The following is a 20,084-nucleotide window of genomic DNA, read 5'->3' as shown; positions in this document are numbered from 1 at the left end:
TGGCGTAGCCTGTTGTTATTAGGGATGCCACGGATAGTGGTTTTGGTCTACCGAATATTAGGTTCGGTCACACTCTCGGCCGAAGCGCCGAATATTCGGTAAAACATGTGCAGGTACAATTTGAGTCATATTTATTATGAAAACTGATCGCCTAAAGGACATTGTTTGCTAAGATTTCAGAGTAGTTGTTTATTTTCTGTACTGAGGTGTGCAAAAGAGTATTTTTATTGTATTGTATTCAAAAGTCAAGCACATGTAAGCCTTCGATAAAAATAAAATCGATTGCAAGCAAAAATATTCTTTTTTGAAAACAGCTTCCCAAGGATATACTTTAAATATTCAGTATAATAGTTTGTAAGTACACTTCAAATATGTTTTTTTCACGAGGTGAAATTTGGTAGTCGGTATTCGGCCGAATAGTACAAAATAATTGACCGAATACTCGCCAGAGAGGCCGAATACCGAAAGTTGCCGAATATTCGTGGCATCTCTAGTTGTTATAATGGTTACCTACAGCAACAATAGGGACCGTGCGCGTTGGAGGGTCTGCCATCTTGTGGCCTGAATCGGAACAATAAACATGCACATGTACACGTCACGCGTTTTCTTGTGCATAGTAGGTTCTGCCATCTTGTGGGCTACGTCGGAACAAAAAACATCACATTTACGCCTCGCGCCAAAAATCTGACGGCTCGTGTGCTGCCTCCTACAGTTCATGCACGCTCCCTATAGTGCGTTGTCTACTCGTAGCGTCTAAGCAAAAGTTACGAGCACTCACTAAGCGGATTCCTGGCAGGGAATGATTTAAAATAGAACTGACCAAATCTCTTAAGAGGAAAAAGTACGGCCGATTCTCCATACAAACATTACAAACGTACTCCCAATTTTTCTCTCCGAATATTGACATTTTAGAAAATATATTTACATAATTTGATGTATATTGGCCATAGCTATGCCAATATACATCAAATATGTATATTTAGAATTTTGTATTATTATAAAAATTAGGGGCGAAAAACTGATTTCATACAAATTTGTACATGCTTCTTACTCCTATAATAACTAAAAAAAACGAAAAAATCAAACGTAGGGGCATAGCTGTGGTGGATATACAACAAATTGTGTCAAAATATATTCAATAATGTTAAAATCCAGAGAGGGAAATGAGGACCACGTTTGTATGAAATGGTGATTTCGGGCGGGTCCTCCACTTTCGTCTTAAGGGTGCGAAAAATGGTCACGTAGGATTTTACGAAATGTAAAATTAATGGTACATACCACACTTATAATAAAATTAAAAACTAATCTAAATTAAAATATATCTAAATAAGGCCCCCGCGGCATTGTGCCAAAAATGCTGGCAGCATTCCCTCGCTGAATGGCAATACTAATGCGCTGCGAGAGACAGCTGCCAGCTCTCTGGTCACTGGTAGAATCGATGAGCCTTTTACTATGGAAACTATTTATTTTACGATCAAAAGAATTCCGCTTTTAATCATTTTATTCATTGGATATTGGATGCCAGAGCAGATACAAGAACATTTTCTATTGAACAAAATTCTATGAATTCAGCTATCGCTATTACCTTTACCTCTAATATTTGGTATATATAGTTTTTGTAATTCAGAGAAAAAGCGAATATATACATATATGTATGTATGGTATGTTATTGTATTATATTTGGTTGTTGTTGTTAAAGTAGCACCGCCCACAATCTCTCTGCTTTGCCTAAAGATTGACTGGTAGAGAATGCCTCATGGCATTAAGACCGCCTTTTGTACTTTAAGGTTTTCTTTTATGCAATAAAGATTAAATAAATATAAAGAACGATCTGTGAAAATAATGAAAATGAAGAACCGATCAAGCTATAATTCGCTAATATTTTGCAATAATTTAAAAATGTTTACGATGTCTGGCGTTTGGATTGGCAAGGCAATATTGGCATGCAAATACACATCTCAGACGATAATTTTTTTATGAGATCAGATGAAAAGAGCTCTTTTATCAATGAAAATTCCAGTTGAATGAATCAAAGGCATGTTTTTGTACTTAATGAAGTTGTAGTCTAAGAGAAAATCGTACCCCGTATTTTGACAGCCGGAACAGATACTGCGCCATGTATTTTGTGGTTACTGAATTGTAAACCTTCAACTTTTGACAACCAGTGTTACAGCAAAATATAAAGAGAAGTACAGCAACATCTACTTCAGCTGTCAAAATGTAGGCACAGATTTGCCTCAGATTTTACATATCTAACACAATTAATGAATCTTTGGTATGAACCTATAATTAATAAGCTTTTACTAAAAATCGTTATTTTTTCTTATGATATAGATATATAGATCATTTATTGATAAAATATTAAAAAAATTAAATGTCATTTTTGCTAATTTCTATACTATACATTAGGTAACATCATACAATTACAATATATATCACAGGTACATCAGATTTACCGATTCTGTAGATGGGTCACTGACTTGTAGCAGTTAACGAATTCGTCAACACTATAGCACGCCATGTCCAGCAATATCCGTTTAAGATTTTTTTCAAACATTGACTCCGAAGCAGATTTTAATTGATCGTCTAGAGTATTGTAAAGTTTTATGCCTACTATTTTTTAGGATTTCCTAGACTTTGCTAGACGTCGGAGGCACGTATAGGAGGTTGCGTCGGCGCGTTACAGTCTGTAGTTTTTGGCAATTAGAGGGGATCCGTTCGAGATTGCGTCGTATGTACAGTCAGCGTCAAATACTTTGTAGCAGTCAAAGTGGCCAAATAGTTCGGTACACCATACTAAATATATGGTGTACCGAACTATTTGGCTACTTTGGTTGCTACAAATTATTTGACGCTGACTGTACTTGCATGCTTCTAGTACATATACAGAAGGTAACGTCATGATTTTTAGCTGCTTAAACAACTCCTTAGCATGTTAGTCTGAGAGTTTTTTGGCCATGATACGGATATAAGATGCAAACTAGAAACGAATCGCCTGATGGTAAGCAAATACCGTCGCCCACGGACACCTGCAACACCAGAGGGGTTGCAAGTGCGTTACGCGCCTTTAAGACGAAACGAAACGAATGTCCCGAATGCACCTTTCCATACAGACGTAGTCCCCATTTTCCTCTCTGGATATTAACATTATTGAAAATAGTTTTATACAATTTGATTTGTTTCATAGCTATGCCCGTTAGATTTTTTCAATATTAAGTATAAGAGTTAGGATCATTTATAAAATTGTATGGTACCTGTTTTTCGCTCCTAACTCCTAGTTATGACTAAAACACATAAATTTTCTGTAAAAAGATTTGTCCATGATGTCAATATCCAGGAAGGAAAATTAGGACTACCTTTTTATTGTATAGAGAATCGATCGTCCCCTTTCCTCTTAACACAATGAAAAATGCTTTATTGCCACAAAAAACAAGTACAAAAAAAGTGCACAGCGCCGCTAAAGAAGTTTTCACTTCAAAATAGCCTCAGTAATTTAAATTAACTATTCTTAGTATACCTTATAAGTTATAGTACATAGTGTAGTAGTGGGTTTCCATGTAAAAAAAATTTCCGAGATTATGTATTGTAGTACCTATATGATTTGTATTGTATTATATAGTATGCAGTAGTGCGAAAGTGACAGTTGCGTTTCGTTCGCTACGGAGCGTAAAGGATCGCCACGTTGGTTACGCACCCTGAAGTGAAAGTCGTGCGTGAGATGCAGGTCAATAGGGTTGTTTCCAATTTTTTGAAACGCTTGTATTACGTTCTACATTAACTAAAAGTTGCCCTAAAATTCAACTTTTATACTAAAAACGGCTTTAAATATGTTAAATTAACAAAATATATTATGACAGATGCTTTCGCGCCCAAAACGCTCTTTGAAAATTGTGTGACGTCACAGTTTACGGTTTGACACATAACTACATACATACGTAGAAGATACGAACTGTCAACTGACATTTGTCATTTGTTGTTTATCGCCTAACTGTCAACAGTGTCAATCCGAGAGTTGTGACGTCATCAGAATCTTCAATGACGTTTCGAGTTTGGTCACGTGACGTGTGCCAAAAGATATTTTAAATTCAATATTTACAAAAATATGGTCATAACAGGCCCCCTAAAAGTAGTTTAACATGTTTTTATAATCCAAAATAATTTATTGGGATACAATTCTGCACTAAGATTTGTAGATGGAATCAACCCTATTACCAAGCCGATTGTCACGGTCATATCAAAACCATAACATTTTAATCTGATGCGGGCTTCGGGGATAACATAAGTACAGCACCATCTGTTTTAGATGTAAAACTGAGGGGCACGGTTTTTCTTAGACTTTACCTCTCTATTGCAATCAATTCTCTTTACTGCATATAAAACCGAACCTTGGCTGTACCTATTTGATTACTTATACAAAATATTCTAGTTAATATATTTTAAATATTAATTGGGGTTTTTTAATCAAAAAGGTTAAAAAGTTAAAGGTTAAAATTTGAGGTTTTCTATTTGACTATCGTAGGCCGTAGGTTTGATTGATTTACAGCAATACTACACTTGTAGCCCTACGACGTCGTAGCTGACAGCATGGTCGCTACGTACTGGGTAGCGAAAATAGCTGCGTACTTTGATTATACAGTCACGTCTGAAAATATCGATACAAACAAAGTCCCAAAAATATGTATAAACGACCTTATTGTCGATATATAAAAATATATATATATATTTATTTATTTTTATAAATAATAGGACATTATTACACAAATTATTACACAGTAAGCTCAATAAGGCTTCTGTTGAGGGAACTTAGGCAACGATATATATATAATATAATAATAATAATTCAGCCTATATACGTCCCACTGCTGGGCACAGGCCTCCTCTCATGTGCAAGAGGGCTCGGGCTATAGTCCCCACGCTAGCCCAATGCGGATTGGGGACTTCACATACACCTTTGAATTTCTTCGCAGATGTGTGCAGGTTTCCTCACGATGTTTTCCTTCACCGAAAAGCTAGTGGTAAATATCAAATAACGATATATATAATATTTATAAATACTTAAATACATAGAAAACACCCATGACTCTGGAACAAATATCCATGCACATCACACGAATAAATGCCCTTACTAGGATTTGAAACCGGGACCATCGTCACTCTTGTCAATTATTTATTTATTTATTTTATCTTATTATTCAAATTAGTTACACAGCATTACAGTATTACTACTAAGGTACTGCGAACTACAAAAAAAAATACAAAGATACGAGAAGACACAAATAATAACAAAATACAATTTAAACATTGGATTTGGGCGACGGTAACAGCGTGGCTCCGTAGCGTCCTCTGACTCGGCGTAGGATTCGGCAGGTTGCCCCGGAACCGCCGAAACACCACCCTTCGGCCAGAAGTCCGCGCTTGCGATGGTGTCCTGCAGCGGCCGCGGCACGCGCACCACAAATGAACTGAAGTGCACATAGTGACGCGAGTGAAGCTGGTGCACCCTCAGCGTGAAGCCATCAGGGATCATTATAGATCATACCTATCTATAACATGGATAAATTTATAGTTTAATAATAGGTACGAGATGTTTAGAAAATTTTAAACAATTTACTAAACTTTTTAATGTAGATGTAGTAGAAGTTAGTAGTTTCATTTAACTGTACAGTTAATCCTTAACCTTCTCGCTATCGATTTTCATTTGCTGAACTCATGGTCGCTGGTGAGGAGTAAGGACACATCATAAAAATAGAGTAGTAAAATTTAGTCAAATTTGATAATCGATAAATTATTCCTACGGTTGGTAACCCAGTAAAAGCACCTACACATGAAAAAAAAAAACTCAATTTCATATTTTTCAATATGATTTTATTTTTAATATTATAGTATTAGATCTACAGATTACTTAAAGAATCCTGCTTCGTAATTAGCAAAAAGTAAAAAAAAAATCCAAATATGTAGTTCACTACCATTTTCTTACTGAACCACTCCTTATATTCAAAATATTCTCTGTTAGCTACGTACGATACACAAATACAAACGTTTAAAAAAAATTATCAACAATATGCCGCAGTATAAAAAATGCCAACATAGGTATTTTTGGCCCAGTCTGTACAGAGACAACAATAAAAGCTTGTTTCAACTACAATAAAAAAAAAACTCGTTCTTTCTTACTGGTCCGGGGTCCTGAATCTGGTATTCAACGACTTCTACAAGATAAGCAGATGGAAGGAGGGTTGGTAATAAATGAAAGGCATACGTATCATCAACATAATGTGTATTTTCATATAACATCTATATAATAATGCAAACTATAAGGCACTAATATTGTCGTCAGTAAATATGGTATATTGTAATAATTCCTTTTTTTATAGGTAAGTAACAATTCGTTAAAAAATCATGTATCAATTTCTTTTATTTTTAGATGGTGTGCCTTTGTTTTCCTGTATATGATTTCCCTAAAACAACTTAATATTAAAAGTATGACTGATGTCAGGTCAGAACACATCATTGTTCGAACGCAGTTACAACAAAGTTTCACATGACCAAATCACTAACAAAAGAAATAAAAGAAGTAAGAAAATATATCACAACAATGAAAATTATACTTATGTCTAAAAAAATAAAAATATATAAAACCAAATGGATGATACAATTGATTCTGTGAAATTAGTACGTACAGACAGTACCCGGCGATAAATATAGCACATCGGATTTTCGATCATAGAGCGTTATCCCTTTCTGTCTCGTTGTCCCTATTTGTATATTGTATTTACCCTAGGGCCAAGGGGGCCATGGCCCGGGGCGGCAGGCTGCGAAGGACGGCCCACATTTCCGAAAGACGCGAAAAAATGCATTTGTTCTTATGATATGGGGCTGCTTAGGGCGCCAAATATACCCCTCTACATACACACCTCTGCCTCCCATATTCTCTTTCTAAAGACCGATGTGCAATATTTATCACCGGGTACCGTATAAAAATAATAGGGTTGTTTCCAATTTTTTGAAACGCTCGTATTATGTTCTATATTAACTAAAAGTTGCCCTAAAATTCAACTTTTATACTAAAAACGGCTTTAAATATGTTAAATTAACAAAATATATTTTGACAGATGCTTTCGCGCCCAAAACGCTCTTTGAAAATTGTGTGACGTCACAGTTTACGGTTTGACACATAACTACATACGCACGTAGAAGATACGACGAACTGTCAACTGACATTTGTCATTTGTTGTTTATTGCCTAACTGTCAAGAGTCAATCCGAGAGTTGTGACGTCATCAGAATGTTCAATGACGTTTCGAGTTTGGTCACGTGACGTGTGCCAAAAGATATTTTAAATTCAATATTTACAAAAATATGGTTATTACAGGTCCCCTAAAAGTAGTTTAACATGTTCTTATAATCCAAAAGAATTTATTAGGATACAATTCTGCCCTAAGATTTGTAGATGGAAACAACCCTATTGTCAATAGACGGGTCCACACAGAGCGAGCATACGCGCGAGGCAATTTCCTCGCGCAGAAAACGGCCAGTGTATACGTGCCTCGGCCGAGGCGCCGCGCGCGTTTTCCTCGCCCGAGCGCGCCTGCTCGTTCTGTGTAGCCTAAGAATATTTTCCGATAGTATACAATGACAACACAAATAACATGATAATATACGATTCAATGTCAATGAAGGTAAATTTTACATTTATTTATTTGATTTGATTATATCTCTCGCGTCGAATGATGATTCCTATGACAGTTCATTTTTATATGCAGTAGCTGTCATGTACAATAAATGTAGACATATTTTGAAAGTGTAGCACATTAATCTACTTAGAAATGTAGCATTTAAGTAATAAAAATATAGTAAAAACATATTTCTAATATAGAGGTGTAAGTATAGCACGTAAGTACTGATGTTTATGTGTGTATCTAGATATAAGGATAATTATTGTTCATCACACTTGCTCGAAACGACAAACGCTGATGAAGGACAAAGGCCTATATTATTCCAGCGGGAGTTATGGATTGTGAAAAAAAGCTGTAACTCCCTAGGGAGTTATTTAATAAGCTGTTTTAAATAATTTTACACAATTTTCAATTGTCTTCGATGCGTAAGCTGTCAAAACATAACAATATAGCGGATGAATGTTTGAAATGTCACCGTATTTAAGCACTATTTCGCTTAAATTTTAGTTTTTTCTTCGCAAGTGTGATAAAAAACATTGTGTGTAACTCCGGGGGTAAGAATATTGTTACTTGAGTCTTTAATTTACTCCAGCCTGCGGCTGTCGTGAATATATAGACTCGTACAATATTTTACTTACCCCCCCTCTATGCACAATGTACTATTTAACTCACAATTTAACAGATTTGGGACCAACATTCGACGCGAGATATATAATTTGTAGTAATGCCGAGCTAGCTGCTAACGGTGGTCCAATGTCATTGCGTCTCACTCTATCATTAAGCAAAATATGAGAAGCAAATACACATTGGACAAAGAAATTTGACAGGTTGGACCATCGTTAGAAATTAGAATGTATCTAACTGTCCAAGGCGCTGAGTGTTGGAGCCGTAATTTTTGTAGTAACAAATAATCCATAGGTACGTAAGCGTAAGTTGCTTAGTTGACAATGTGTTCAAAATGAACCGAACCTTAATACTTTAAGGATCGGTGGTAGGTCGTTTTAAACAATTTTATATGGTGCATTTTTATACACTATCGTGTAACAATTTTTATAAAATATATATCATATTATCAACGAGAATTTGAAATAGAGGTTATGGCGCCATCGCTCGAAACGAGGCCGCCACTAAGATGACGCCACTTTTTGATATTTAACAAATTTAACACATATCAGTAATAAGAATCAAAGTCAAATAGCGTTATAAAAGTTTTAATCATGTATCGAAAGATGGCAGTAAATTTATTGTGGTTACAAAGTTTTCTTTGACAATCCAGCTCTATTTCAAATTAACTTAGATATTATTTAACTAAGATCAATGCTTTAATGCAATATCATATATTTTGAAGCACATTTATTTCAGTTAAGTGCACTTCTGATAGCTACTCATTCACATTCGGTATAAAACCTAAGACCGAACGTTTTTATCTACTTTATTCTTTATAAAAAACATATCGTCTTGGAAATGCCTCAAACGTAGGAAAAGAAAATTAGAATAACTTTTTTGTGTGTTCTGTAACTATCTTGACCCGCCAGTCGTCCGCCTTCCCGCATGAGACTTACTGGACATGTCCTGTATTGTATTATAGTATCTAGTCTATAGGCTAAGCAAGGTCTTAGGCCACGTTTCTGCTTTAGTACTGAGGTAAAAATTTATATTTCTGGAACATTTTTTTGGGCATGTCCCGCTGCGAGTACTTATTCTTTACCTAAGTACAGTTCTACAGTACATACTAATGTAGTCTACTGGACGCTTGATGAGTGAACGCATTAACAATCTGTGGTGTTTTTTTTGAGACTCCCTCTGGTCGCATAACAACTTTTGTCATATTTTTAATTACATGTAATAACACTTTAGGCATAAAATTGTAAGTCATACAAATCTTTAGTCAGATTTTTTCCTGAGCATAATTCCTGGAATTTTGTCATAAATATATGACAACTGCTACGTATGTCATCAAATATTATGGCTAAAAATGTATGACACAATATAATATGACTTTTCATTTGTATGCGCAATGATGATTATGACAAAAATGGTTATGTGTATCAAAGATATGACTTAAACTTTTATGCAACCCAATATGGGTCCATATGGGTCTTTTTTTTTATTACTTTAGTATTGGATAGCACATTGTTACTGGTGAATTCTCAATGTAACTTAAGACTCATGTGTCGCTCACAATAGAGCTTTTTACGGTAGATGTCACTATGCGCCGCTTTAAGGCGTGTAAACAAAAGGAAGGAATGGAAAAAATCGCACACTTCTAGCAAGCCTCGGTAGCTTGGTTAAGAGCAACTTGACCGGTGTTCCAAAGGTCGCAAGTTCAAGTTTAGCTATTGCCCGAAGCGGTGATTATTTTCATTTTACATTAATATAAAAAAAAACTATGGTGTGTAGCTCTGCTCACGTAGCACACCGTGCACCATGGTCCGCAGAGACTGCGGCTTGCAGTACTCCTCCAGCCAGTTAAACACGCCCGCCGAGAACTCCGCGAAGTTGTTCGTCGGCACCGACTCGAACGACTCGTACAGCTTGTCCATTATACCCTGAAACTGTTTAGGGGATTGTTAATTTGGAACTTGATAGTGTAACTGTAAACTAAAGACTAAGGGCTCATTCATGCGAGTTTCGTTACATTGCGGTATTTGATCGGTCGGCTGAATTGGATGTAACCTAAATAGTTCGCAATGTAACTATAACCACATGCGAGTCCGCGCGCCGTCTAAATGAGCCTTTAGCTTGGGATACTTCCGAATATATATTTGTATTACATTAGAAATGAATACTTCCCGTTGTAATATCAATGTTAAGGATGGTATTCCACCTGTCCAATTTCTTTGTCCAATGTGCATCGCGTCTCACTTTGTCATTGAGTAAAATGTGAGATGCAAATACACATTGGAGCAAGAAATTGGACGGGTGGAATGGAATAGCATCCTAACACACTTTTATTGACTTTACTTGTAAAATATAGTCGGACCAAGCTAGCTCTATGGCACTTGCAAGAATAAAGTGTGGCAATGTCATCATCATCACATCAATAATGTCAAATTGATATGAAAATATGACGTTTATAATGACATCCCCGTGCTTTGCTCCGTTCATTTCCGTCACGACAGCCGCAGCAGTAATGAATTAAAGACTCGAGTAACAATATTCTTACCCCCGAGTTACACACAAAAAATTCTTCATCACATTTGCGAAGAAAAACCTACATTTTAAGCGAAATTATTCTTAAATACGGTGACATTTCAAAAATTCGTCCACCATATTGTGATATTTTGACATCGAAGGCACAGACCTTAGTGATTTAAAGCTTTTTTTCACAATCCATAAACCCGTGGGCACAATATAGGCCTTTGTCCTTCAGTACACCTGCATGAAATAAGATCTCTTTCGAGCAAGTGAGATGACAAATATTTGATTTGCGTTTGAAGAGTTCAGCAGTGAATACTTGCCTGTGCACCATGATTGCGCAGCTAACTTGCAATGTTCTACATTAATTCGCTGCATTGGGGAAAATATTTGACTGATAATAAGTTTTTAAATAAGCAGATTAAAAGAGGTGTATAAGTGTCCGCTCAGTAAATTTAACAGGCCTTATTGGAGTTTGCTTGATTGGGCCCTTTAAAAATGAAGACTGAATAGCTACATCTTATTATAAGTTTTTTAATAATCTTGTTTTGTTTTGTACCACCTATGCAAATTATTGGTATTTACTTTTTCATGGATAACGGTCGAACAAATGTTTCGGTTTCGGCTGAAACTAGAACCAAAACCGAACCTTCGGCTTCGGCAAAAAAACATGTTTCGGTCGGACACTATAAAAATTAGGACACGGCGCGGTCGGCGCGGATAGTCCCGCGGTTCCCCTCTCTGTGACCCTGACTGCCGGCAGCTTGGGCCCTGCCCCGCTGCTGGCGGCACCCTAGGTTAGGTTATTTACAATGTGTTTTGTATTGTTTATTTAATGTTTTTATATTTTACTTTTATATCCATATTGTAAAAAACCTCGTCACCTAGAAAGTAAGATGAATAAAAAGATAAGAATTAAATTCATTAAATTTATTTATAATAAAACTGAAAAATTATTTTTATTTTAAATTTAATACTTAATAAGTTGTTATAATCAACTTAAGTAAAAATGCTTACTAAAATTTTATTATATTGTGAAAAAAAGTTATATCTACACTAACGGTCAAAAGTTCACCCTTTGTTTTCTTTGAAAATTTTGGCAGTTCGGATATCGAAAGTTTCCAACTGAGCCGTTATTGTTTCCAAAGATGTATTTGATTAGTTAGACATAAGGCCATAAGACAAAGCATTTGCCATCATGCCTATAAGATTTTAAGGAATGAGTTATTTAGAAATGTACGTAAATTGTGTCTGACAACTAGTGTTTTCGACATAGAGAATTCTCTGCTAAATCAATTTGTAAACAAGTTTAACCTAACCTCAATTGCAACGAAAAGTTAGGAGTAGTTATCAGTCATATTTAAACTGAATTATTTCCTCAGGGGGCACGTAAAATAATGAAAACAAAAATCCATCTATAAGTAGTAAAACAATACGATCCTGTGACTTGGTTGTTCGACAAATGATTGTACCTCATTTTAGTCACATGGTTATTTTTGTTTACATTCTTTTGAGATTCGAACAGAACAAAGTTTAACACTATATTATGTACCTACTGTAATGACGCTTTTATTTATTATCCACTGAGCAGTTAACTATGGATATTTTATTGCAGAGCAATTACCATAGAAATAGAAATAAGTAGTTTATTCGTATTAAAAATTAGATAAAGGCAAATGGAATAAACTTGTATAATAATTCTATTAAAATGATAGATGATGAAAAACAATCGCGGAACGCAAAGAGATCTGTCAATACTTAGGACTAGAAATATATCCTGATCAGTGAGCCTTCCCAATCTGCTTCTAGTTGGCTTGCATGCGCAATTTAAAACAATTAGAATTAAATACCTACTGCACGGCCCCACGTCCCAGCACACGAGAGGTTAATCGACAAACAAAAGAGCTGGAGAGTAAACATATTAATACCATCACCAATATCATCATCATTCAGAGGGACTACTGCTTCTCTATAAAAACGTAGTACGTAGTCCCCATTTTCCTCTCTTTCCTATAAATTTTGCATTATTTTCTATGTCTAAGTTTTGCTTCAGTAAATTAATTTCTTCATTTGGATCTATTTCGAAATGATGTCCTGCTCTCTAAGCTTTATTGATTTGTTGAATTTGGAAAATTTCCGTACCGTAAAACGCCATTTTTCAATTGAACTGAAACTTGCTCCTTTTCCAACGTTGCTCGATAACCTCGATGAAAGTTTGACGCGTTTTATTATGAACTACCCTCATTTATTTAAAAGGTGAAGGTCTTGTCAACAGCTATATCTATATGTATATTCTGGTAAATTTGTATATACATAAAGTGCCAATCAAATCGACACTCGCTATCGCCCGATGCCAGGCCCGACGTCGGGCCCGAGCAAGAGTATAGCGTTCCACCAAATATCAGCACATCGTAAACAATCTTTGAAATTTAAAAAATGGTTCATATGCTAAAGTTAAATTATAGACAAAGTATTTTTACATGTCAAATATTGTTAAAGATGTGTGTGATATTCCGTGAAACGGAAATCGATTCTCAGGCCCGATATCGATAAGTGTGAATGTAACAGGCCCATAACGGTTTGTAATACAACTTTGTATAGGTTTGTTAAGTATAAGTATACTCTAACATACCCAACTTGTTAGTGAAAAAAAGCGCGAAATTCAAATGTTCTATGAGAGATCTTTGGCGCCTATTTTTTTTTTATTCGCCGCCCTTTTCTGCTGCGAAAGTGGCTTTGCCAGAGTATATATAGAGAGTAGGGGCACAGAATAAATAATAGTACTACCGTACGGAAATTACACTTCCTACAATACCGAAGTTTGACTGTGATTCAGGGACGAATCATGCTGTCCCTTTCTAATGTATCCCTATCGGCTATTTAGCGTTGTCAAAATTCCAGTCATCTGTGGTCGTGCACGCATAGGGACGTCAAGTTGCGACGCGCGTTGCGCTCATCCTCCTGTCTACTAAGTTAAGACATTCAATACTTACAACTTGAAACTTATCCTGATCAGTAAGCCGTTGCTCATTATGCCCGGGCACAGAGTGCTGTGCCTTGACAATCTGCTCATAGTTGGCTTGCATGATGCGTAGCGCTACCACGTCCTTCCGGAGCGCGTTCCGCTCGTCCTCCTGACGACGTCGCTGCTGCAGTAGGTATTGTATGTAGTCTATTGATTTCTGAAGAACCTGCAACAGAATGTGGCCATGAAAAAGTTGATTTTTTTATGGTGAATTATTCTGTTCTATCCGAGACAACAGTAATTAATTTTACGCATAGAATTTTATGGTATAGTGACATTCTGCGGCCGTCTCTGTGGGTTTTATAACTACTGGCTGCTTCACATAACAAATATTATGGAATATCATTATACAGGGTAGATTGAGACTTTATTTAAATACAATGAACGTCTTTCCTCCCCAAATGTAACAAATTTTAGTCAAAACAACTAGAGGAAGGAATGCTACAAATACAAAGTTGTAATTTAAATATTAATAAATAATTTATAGCTTCTTATAAATACCTACCACACATTAAATATTTTATTAAATCCTAGCTTCCTAGGACACATTCGTTTAACGTTGCACAACCCATGGTGGGTACCAGTCAAATTTGAATGGTATTAGAAAATACAATTGAATTTGTTTAGTTTTAAAATCGAATGCACTAAAACAAAGTACTGTGTTCCATTTAATAATGATTTATGTTTCATTGTACAAACAGCAACACTGTCTAGCAGTGGACCTTATGCCATTTGTAATAAGGTCCACCGATGGACAGTTAACAGTTGCCAGTGGGAGTGATGGTAGGTAACTAATTATTAAATAAATTAGGAAATCAATTATACAGCAACTATACACAACAAAGCATGAAAAAATAAAGGAAGCCTTTTGACTCTGCAATTACACTTATTCAACACCAAAAAATATTTATCATTATTTGTCATCATCATGTCAAAAAATATTTTTGCATAATTTTTTGGTGTCTATCAGCAATGGTAATTGTTTAACATCAGGTGATTTGTCTGCTCATTTGCCTCCTTCATCATAAAAAAGGAGAAGAGAAAGAGTTTATTAAGTACAATAAATTATTTGTATTTTGAACAAAATTTTTTGCATTTATAACCCCAGTGTCCCCAGTGATATGTAAATAGGGTTGTTTCCAATAGGAAGTATTACAGCAAATTTCTGCCACCAGAGAGCAGCACTATCACATCACATAAACCATAGAGTAACTTATACATACTATGCCTTGAATAGATTGTTGAGAAGTTTTCACTATGACAATGATGCATCAAGGCGCTTTGTTTAGAAAGAAACACGAAAATTGAAATTTCATTACCTAGCTTCTTTATCGCTCGAATATGCTAGTGATAGAGAGGCAGATTACGAAATTTCGATTTTTGTGTTCCTCAGTAGGCCCTCAGTATGTAGAGCCCCCTTCGCAGAGTTTTGCGTAATATCCACTATAGGAAAATGAAATTGTTTTATTGACACATTATATCATTTATATCTAACTGAAATACTAAAATACACAAAAACAAGCTCAGACAGGTTTTTGCACTTTCATTTATTTCAAAATCAACAAAAACTTCATTTAAGAACCTCTTGACAATTATCATATATTTCTGGTCGGCTTTATATACTAAATTAACTTACTGCAGCTTTACTGGGCTTGTAGCCAGAAGCATCTGTCTGCTGGCAGGTGGGCACCAGCTCTTGCAGGGAGTCGTAACCCTTCTTTATGGCATCCCTTCTCTTCTGCTCGGCCTGGAACCATCAAAAATTAGTTTTAGTACAGTTGCTTAAGAACTATTAAAAAAAGTTTAGACTTGATGGTGACCTGAGTATGGGCCTCTCTTCTTCTCTCCTTAAAACTGAGCGCGGAAGCTTTGTTGTCGCCGCTGTCATCGTCATCGTCTGAAAAAACATTTATTAAGAAACACGCACAAGGCACACAAGGTTAAACATTGTGTTGATGTTTTCTTTAGGTACCTGAATTATGGTTGGATGACGACGGGGTCTGGTGCATGTTCTGGATAGAACCACTACTACCGCACCTCGGATACATGGCCGACGACTATTCCTCTTAAAAACAGTAATTAATTAATATTGTTTACAGTTTCAGCCATTATCACTAATCATGTAGCTTCATAATTTAACCGTCGTGTCATGAATAGCGATTCATTACACTTGACAAAGTTTTGATCTCTGTATGAATTATTCAGTAGTATTTAATTAGACGCAGTTCAAGTTAACTACGAGTAGTGCAAATTATTACGCAATTAATAAATAATAAAATGTGATGTGATAATAGAAACCAAATGTCAATTATTGACAGCTGTCAAACACAATGTCTATGGATGATGCCACAGATATTGTAAAAAAAAATACATTTCATAACTTCTTATGATAGTTTAATTAATTTATCATTTTCTTTCAAAAGTGTTACGACAAAATGTTATACAATTGATAAAATAAGGTAAAGAATTAATGTAATTCAATTTAAATGCTTTTTCAAGCACAATATTTATTCAACGGAAGTTTTTCATCAGTCGTACAATGTAATAGACAATAAGATGCGCATCTATGGAAGCTTGAACGTTTTCTATTCTCCAGTCGGGCAACCAATCCAATTCAACAAAAAAATAATTCTTGTGAAAGCGTAGCGGACTCGGGAACTATTGCGTCTTAGAAATTTGATTTCTTTGTAAAATCAAGATTTAATATACAAAACATGTGCATGAACTCTTGAGTGAGTGTTCAGTAATCAGTTCTATATAAATTAAACCAGGCATAAATCCATAGAAATCATACATTCATTGGCGAGAAGTGATTACCGATCTAGCCACGGCCACCATTTTAGAATTTACTGTAGAGCCCAAAAATAATTATTTTTGTTGTAATAGAAATTATATGCGATGCTTCAGTAATAATGTTAATCGTTTCATTTGTTCATTACGTTTCTATTTTTAAATTCGGGAATTACAGATGCTTGTCGAAATGGTGTATATTTTGTCTGATAAATGGAGTGTCTAACGGAGATAGTGCAGCTTTCAGATTTTAATTGATAACCAAACTGGGTAAGATGGTGTCAACGAGGCAGATGAGTAGCGTCGGCGGCGGCGGCGCCGGCTGCGGCGAGGGAGCTGGCCCTACGCACGCGGAGCCCGCGGCCGTGTCTCGCGTGACTCGGCACTCCAGCGCCCAGCTCCCGGGGGGGTCGTCGCCGCACTCCTCGGCGCCGCCGGCGCGCTGCTCAGCGCTGGTGCCGGCGCCCAAGTCCTACTCTACAAGCTTGCTAGACTTGCCCATTGAAATACAGGAGAAGATACTTCGTATGTTGGGCTTTAAATATGTGTCCCAACTCAGGATGGTTAGTTTCAGTATATTTATTTTACACCTTACTTAACCTTAAGCATTTGTAGTCCTGGAACATATCTATTCACCACTCATAAAACAGGCTGATTATGTACATAACATTACTGTACTTACTATGAGGCCTAATTCAAAAGATTTGAATATTGTATGAACAAATGGTAACATCATATTTCTTAGTTACTTTACTCAACATGGCTTCATAGTGCATTTAGTGTGACTAATAGATATGAAGGGGGTTGGGTGATTCTATAGAATCTTACAATTGTATATATAATCACTAATTATAGTTATTTATTCACAAGAAAACTTGGACAGAATTGTTTAGTTGATTTGAATATGTATGAAGATGAAAAATGCAAAAGAAGCAAAATTACTGTTGTAACCACTAAGCAAAATAATATAAAGATAAAAACAAAGCATTTTTTTGTCAAACTTAAAAAAAGGAGGTAATGTACATGTTTCTTGAATAATTTCATTCTAATTTTGTTTTAGACATTCTAATACAAATTCTATACACAAATTAATGATAATTGAGCTTTGATTAATGGAGTTAATAGTTGCAACACAATATAATATAGACCTCATAAGCATAATGGTCAGTCTCTTGTCTTGACTCCAGGTATTGAGAACTAGTGATATTGAAAATTGGAATTTTAAGTTATGAGATACCCCTAATTGGCTTATGAGGGCAGAATACATGAACTAAAATGCCATTATCAATACTTAACTGACAATTTTTATACCTTATTCCTAAGAGATTCTATAGCTTAAAAGGAAAATGTATTAGGAATAATACAAAAACAACTTTTATTTGAAGAAGCACCATTTTTTAAGCCGGGCAATGTTGGACATGGTTGGCAGTCTTGAGGTAGTTAAACACTGCTAAATAAAATATAATAAATGCCTGTGACACCTGCACTAGGCTATGCATGTCTTGCAGGATGGCACTTATCTTAGATTACCATTACATATATATTATTGTATATTGGTAAAGAATTTAATCCTAACAGCTAGTTATAATTATTTTATTGATATATATGTATTGTATGTTTTCAACTGCATCCATTGTTACAGGTGAACCGACACTTTAACACATTGTGTAGTAGTATATTAAACTCTACGTTCCAACGGCTGCAGAACCAAATGTTGCACAGATTTCAGTCCATCAAGGCCAAGATGCCTCGCCGAGAGTCTGCACGGAGGAGCCACCCTCTGGCCTGCGAGTCTGACATTATTGAGACTTTGCACATGCGACTGAGCCTTCTGCAGATGACTTTTGGTAAACATATAGAGAGGAAACACTGCTGTTTCTTCCCCGGAGAGGTGAGTTCATAAATTCTTTTAAACCTCAAAGATTTATCATTTTGTCTTATCCCCACAGCTAGGTATATATATGAGCATATTAGATACCTACTCACCATGTTGTAATTCAACAATAATACATATACCAGGAGCAGTTACTGATCTAGTGGACATCCATTCTGAACCTAGAGAATATCAATTACTCCTTTTGGGACTAAAACAAAAAAGAATATTGTCATGTATTTTGTACTATTATATCTTTTACCGCATATTAAGCCATATATGGTGGATATAATATTCAACTCTGTTGACAGCTATTGTAGTTGAAATTTAATCTTTTTTTTTCTTACATGCATTAAGTGGTTAAGGCTTGTAGAAAGTCATGTTATATATTAAATAGAACAACGATGATGGATTCTATCGAAGCTATAGATGCTTAAATACATCCCAGCCAAACATTTGAGAAGCTTATTATAGAAAATAACTTATAAGCCCTTGAACTGAACGCACGTGGCCGGTCGCGTGCGTCCAGTCCGCGGTCTTAGGGCTAAGCTATGACCTTCCTCTTTCGCTAAGCATTTTAAGTCTTGCATTACTTCTCTAATTTATCAGAAATGCAAGTGATGTAGCCATATAACGTAAACCACAAATCCATCTAGTAGTTGAAGCATAAGGCCTACTACATTTCGTAGGCAAGTTAAAAGAAAGTTAAGCACAAATATGAGCGTCGATGGCCTTTAGCCGGGTCCACACAGAGCGAGCAACTTCCTCACGCAGAATACGGCCAGTTTAGACGTGCCTTAGTCTACTGCGAAAAACGATAATATATATCCATCCTTTCCATCGTTAAAATATGCAAGAGCGATAAAGAAGCAAATAACGAAACCTCGACTTTTGTTTTTCGCGGTAGGCCCTCAGACACGAAATCAATCAACTTTGCGGTTTGTTATCGCGTTATATGGCTATTATGGCTGTCTTACTTTCTTATAAGGAGAATATTTCTAGTCTCGAGTTCCATATGGTTGGATGTGAAAAAAGTCAACTTTTCAGGAGAGTCAAAACAACAATTGGCACTTTTGTTTGCTATCATTGCATAAACTATGTGGGCTAGAAAGGCCATTCTTTTCTTTACTGAGAAAGGCTTTTATACCTTCTATTCTGGATAAGTGAAATCGCTAATAGTACTTTTCTAATAGATCCGTATTTTTTATTTCAACCAATTGAACAGTCCAAGAGATGTCTCTAAAATCGTATTTTGACTTGTTTACACTCGACATTCAGAATATTTTAGGCATAAAGTCTCAAGTTCAGATCCGAAATGTAATATTGTACTAAAATTATAAGTATAACGTCGTATCTACTGATCCACACCTCACAATAGTCACAATGTGTATACATTTTAAATGCATAAAGCCTAAATCACAAAATCTAAACATTTGAGAGGCAAAAGTATTGTAGAAGATGGATGTGAAAATGTTAAATTAAAATGTCATTTTGGTCGGACGTATGTGTGTTCTGGCATTGCATAATGCCTGCTACGCGTCATAACCGAGGCCTAAGGGGCTTGGACGCGGAAACGGCTCACGCAT

The 20,084-nt window shown here is 35.9% G+C and overlaps 2 protein-coding genes across 2 annotated transcripts in view; one reads left to right on the top strand and one right to left on the bottom strand.

Annotated features, from left to right (window-relative positions):
* Positions 1-9,604: 9,604 nt before the first annotated feature.
* LOC133520273 (max-like protein X) lies at positions 9,605-16,140 on the bottom strand. Its single transcript, XM_061854649.1, has 5 exons — positions 15,808-16,140; positions 15,656-15,732; positions 15,472-15,582; positions 13,804-14,001; positions 9,605-10,227 (listed from the first exon to the last, which is right to left on the bottom strand). The coding sequence occupies exons 1-5, from the start codon at positions 15,881-15,883 to the stop codon at positions 10,060-10,062; spliced, it is 630 nt and encodes a 209-aa protein (XP_061710633.1). The 5' UTR covers positions 15,884-16,140; the 3' UTR covers positions 9,605-10,059.
* Positions 16,141-16,386: 246 nt separating this feature from the next.
* Positions 16,387-20,084, top strand: part of LOC133520305 (uncharacterized) — a 30,173-nt gene continuing 26,475 nt past the window's right edge. The window contains exons 1-3 of the mRNA XM_061854674.1: positions 16,387-16,567; positions 16,866-17,188; positions 18,268-18,516. Coding sequence (XP_061710658.1) covers positions 16,901-17,188; positions 18,268-18,516 — 537 coding nt within the window. The 5' untranslated portion in view covers positions 16,387-16,567; positions 16,866-16,900. The remainder of the gene's footprint in view (positions 16,568-16,865; positions 17,189-18,267; positions 18,517-20,084) is intronic.

The sequence above is a fragment of the Cydia pomonella genome, chromosome 8 (genome assembly GCF_033807575.1).
Source record: "Cydia pomonella isolate Wapato2018A chromosome 8, ilCydPomo1, whole genome shotgun sequence".
Classification (NCBI taxonomy): domain Eukaryota; kingdom Metazoa; phylum Arthropoda; class Insecta; order Lepidoptera; family Tortricidae; genus Cydia; species Cydia pomonella.
This window is presented reverse-complemented; position numbering and strand designations above follow the sequence as displayed.

Bases quoted from the DNA above. Each gene is read 5' to 3' on its own strand.
- LOC133520273 (XM_061854649.1), bottom strand. From the start codon at position 15,883: ATGTATCCGAGGTGCGGTAGTAGTGGTTCTATCCAGAACATGCACCAG. The intron at 15,733-15,807 runs GTACCTAAAGAA...ATGTTTTTTCAG, and splicing joins GTCATCCAACCATAATTCAG to ACGATGACGATGACAGCGGC. The intron at 14,002-15,471 runs GTAAGTTAATTT...ATTCTGTTGCAG, and splicing joins ACAAGCCCAGTAAAGCTGCA to GTTCTTCAGAAATCAATAGA.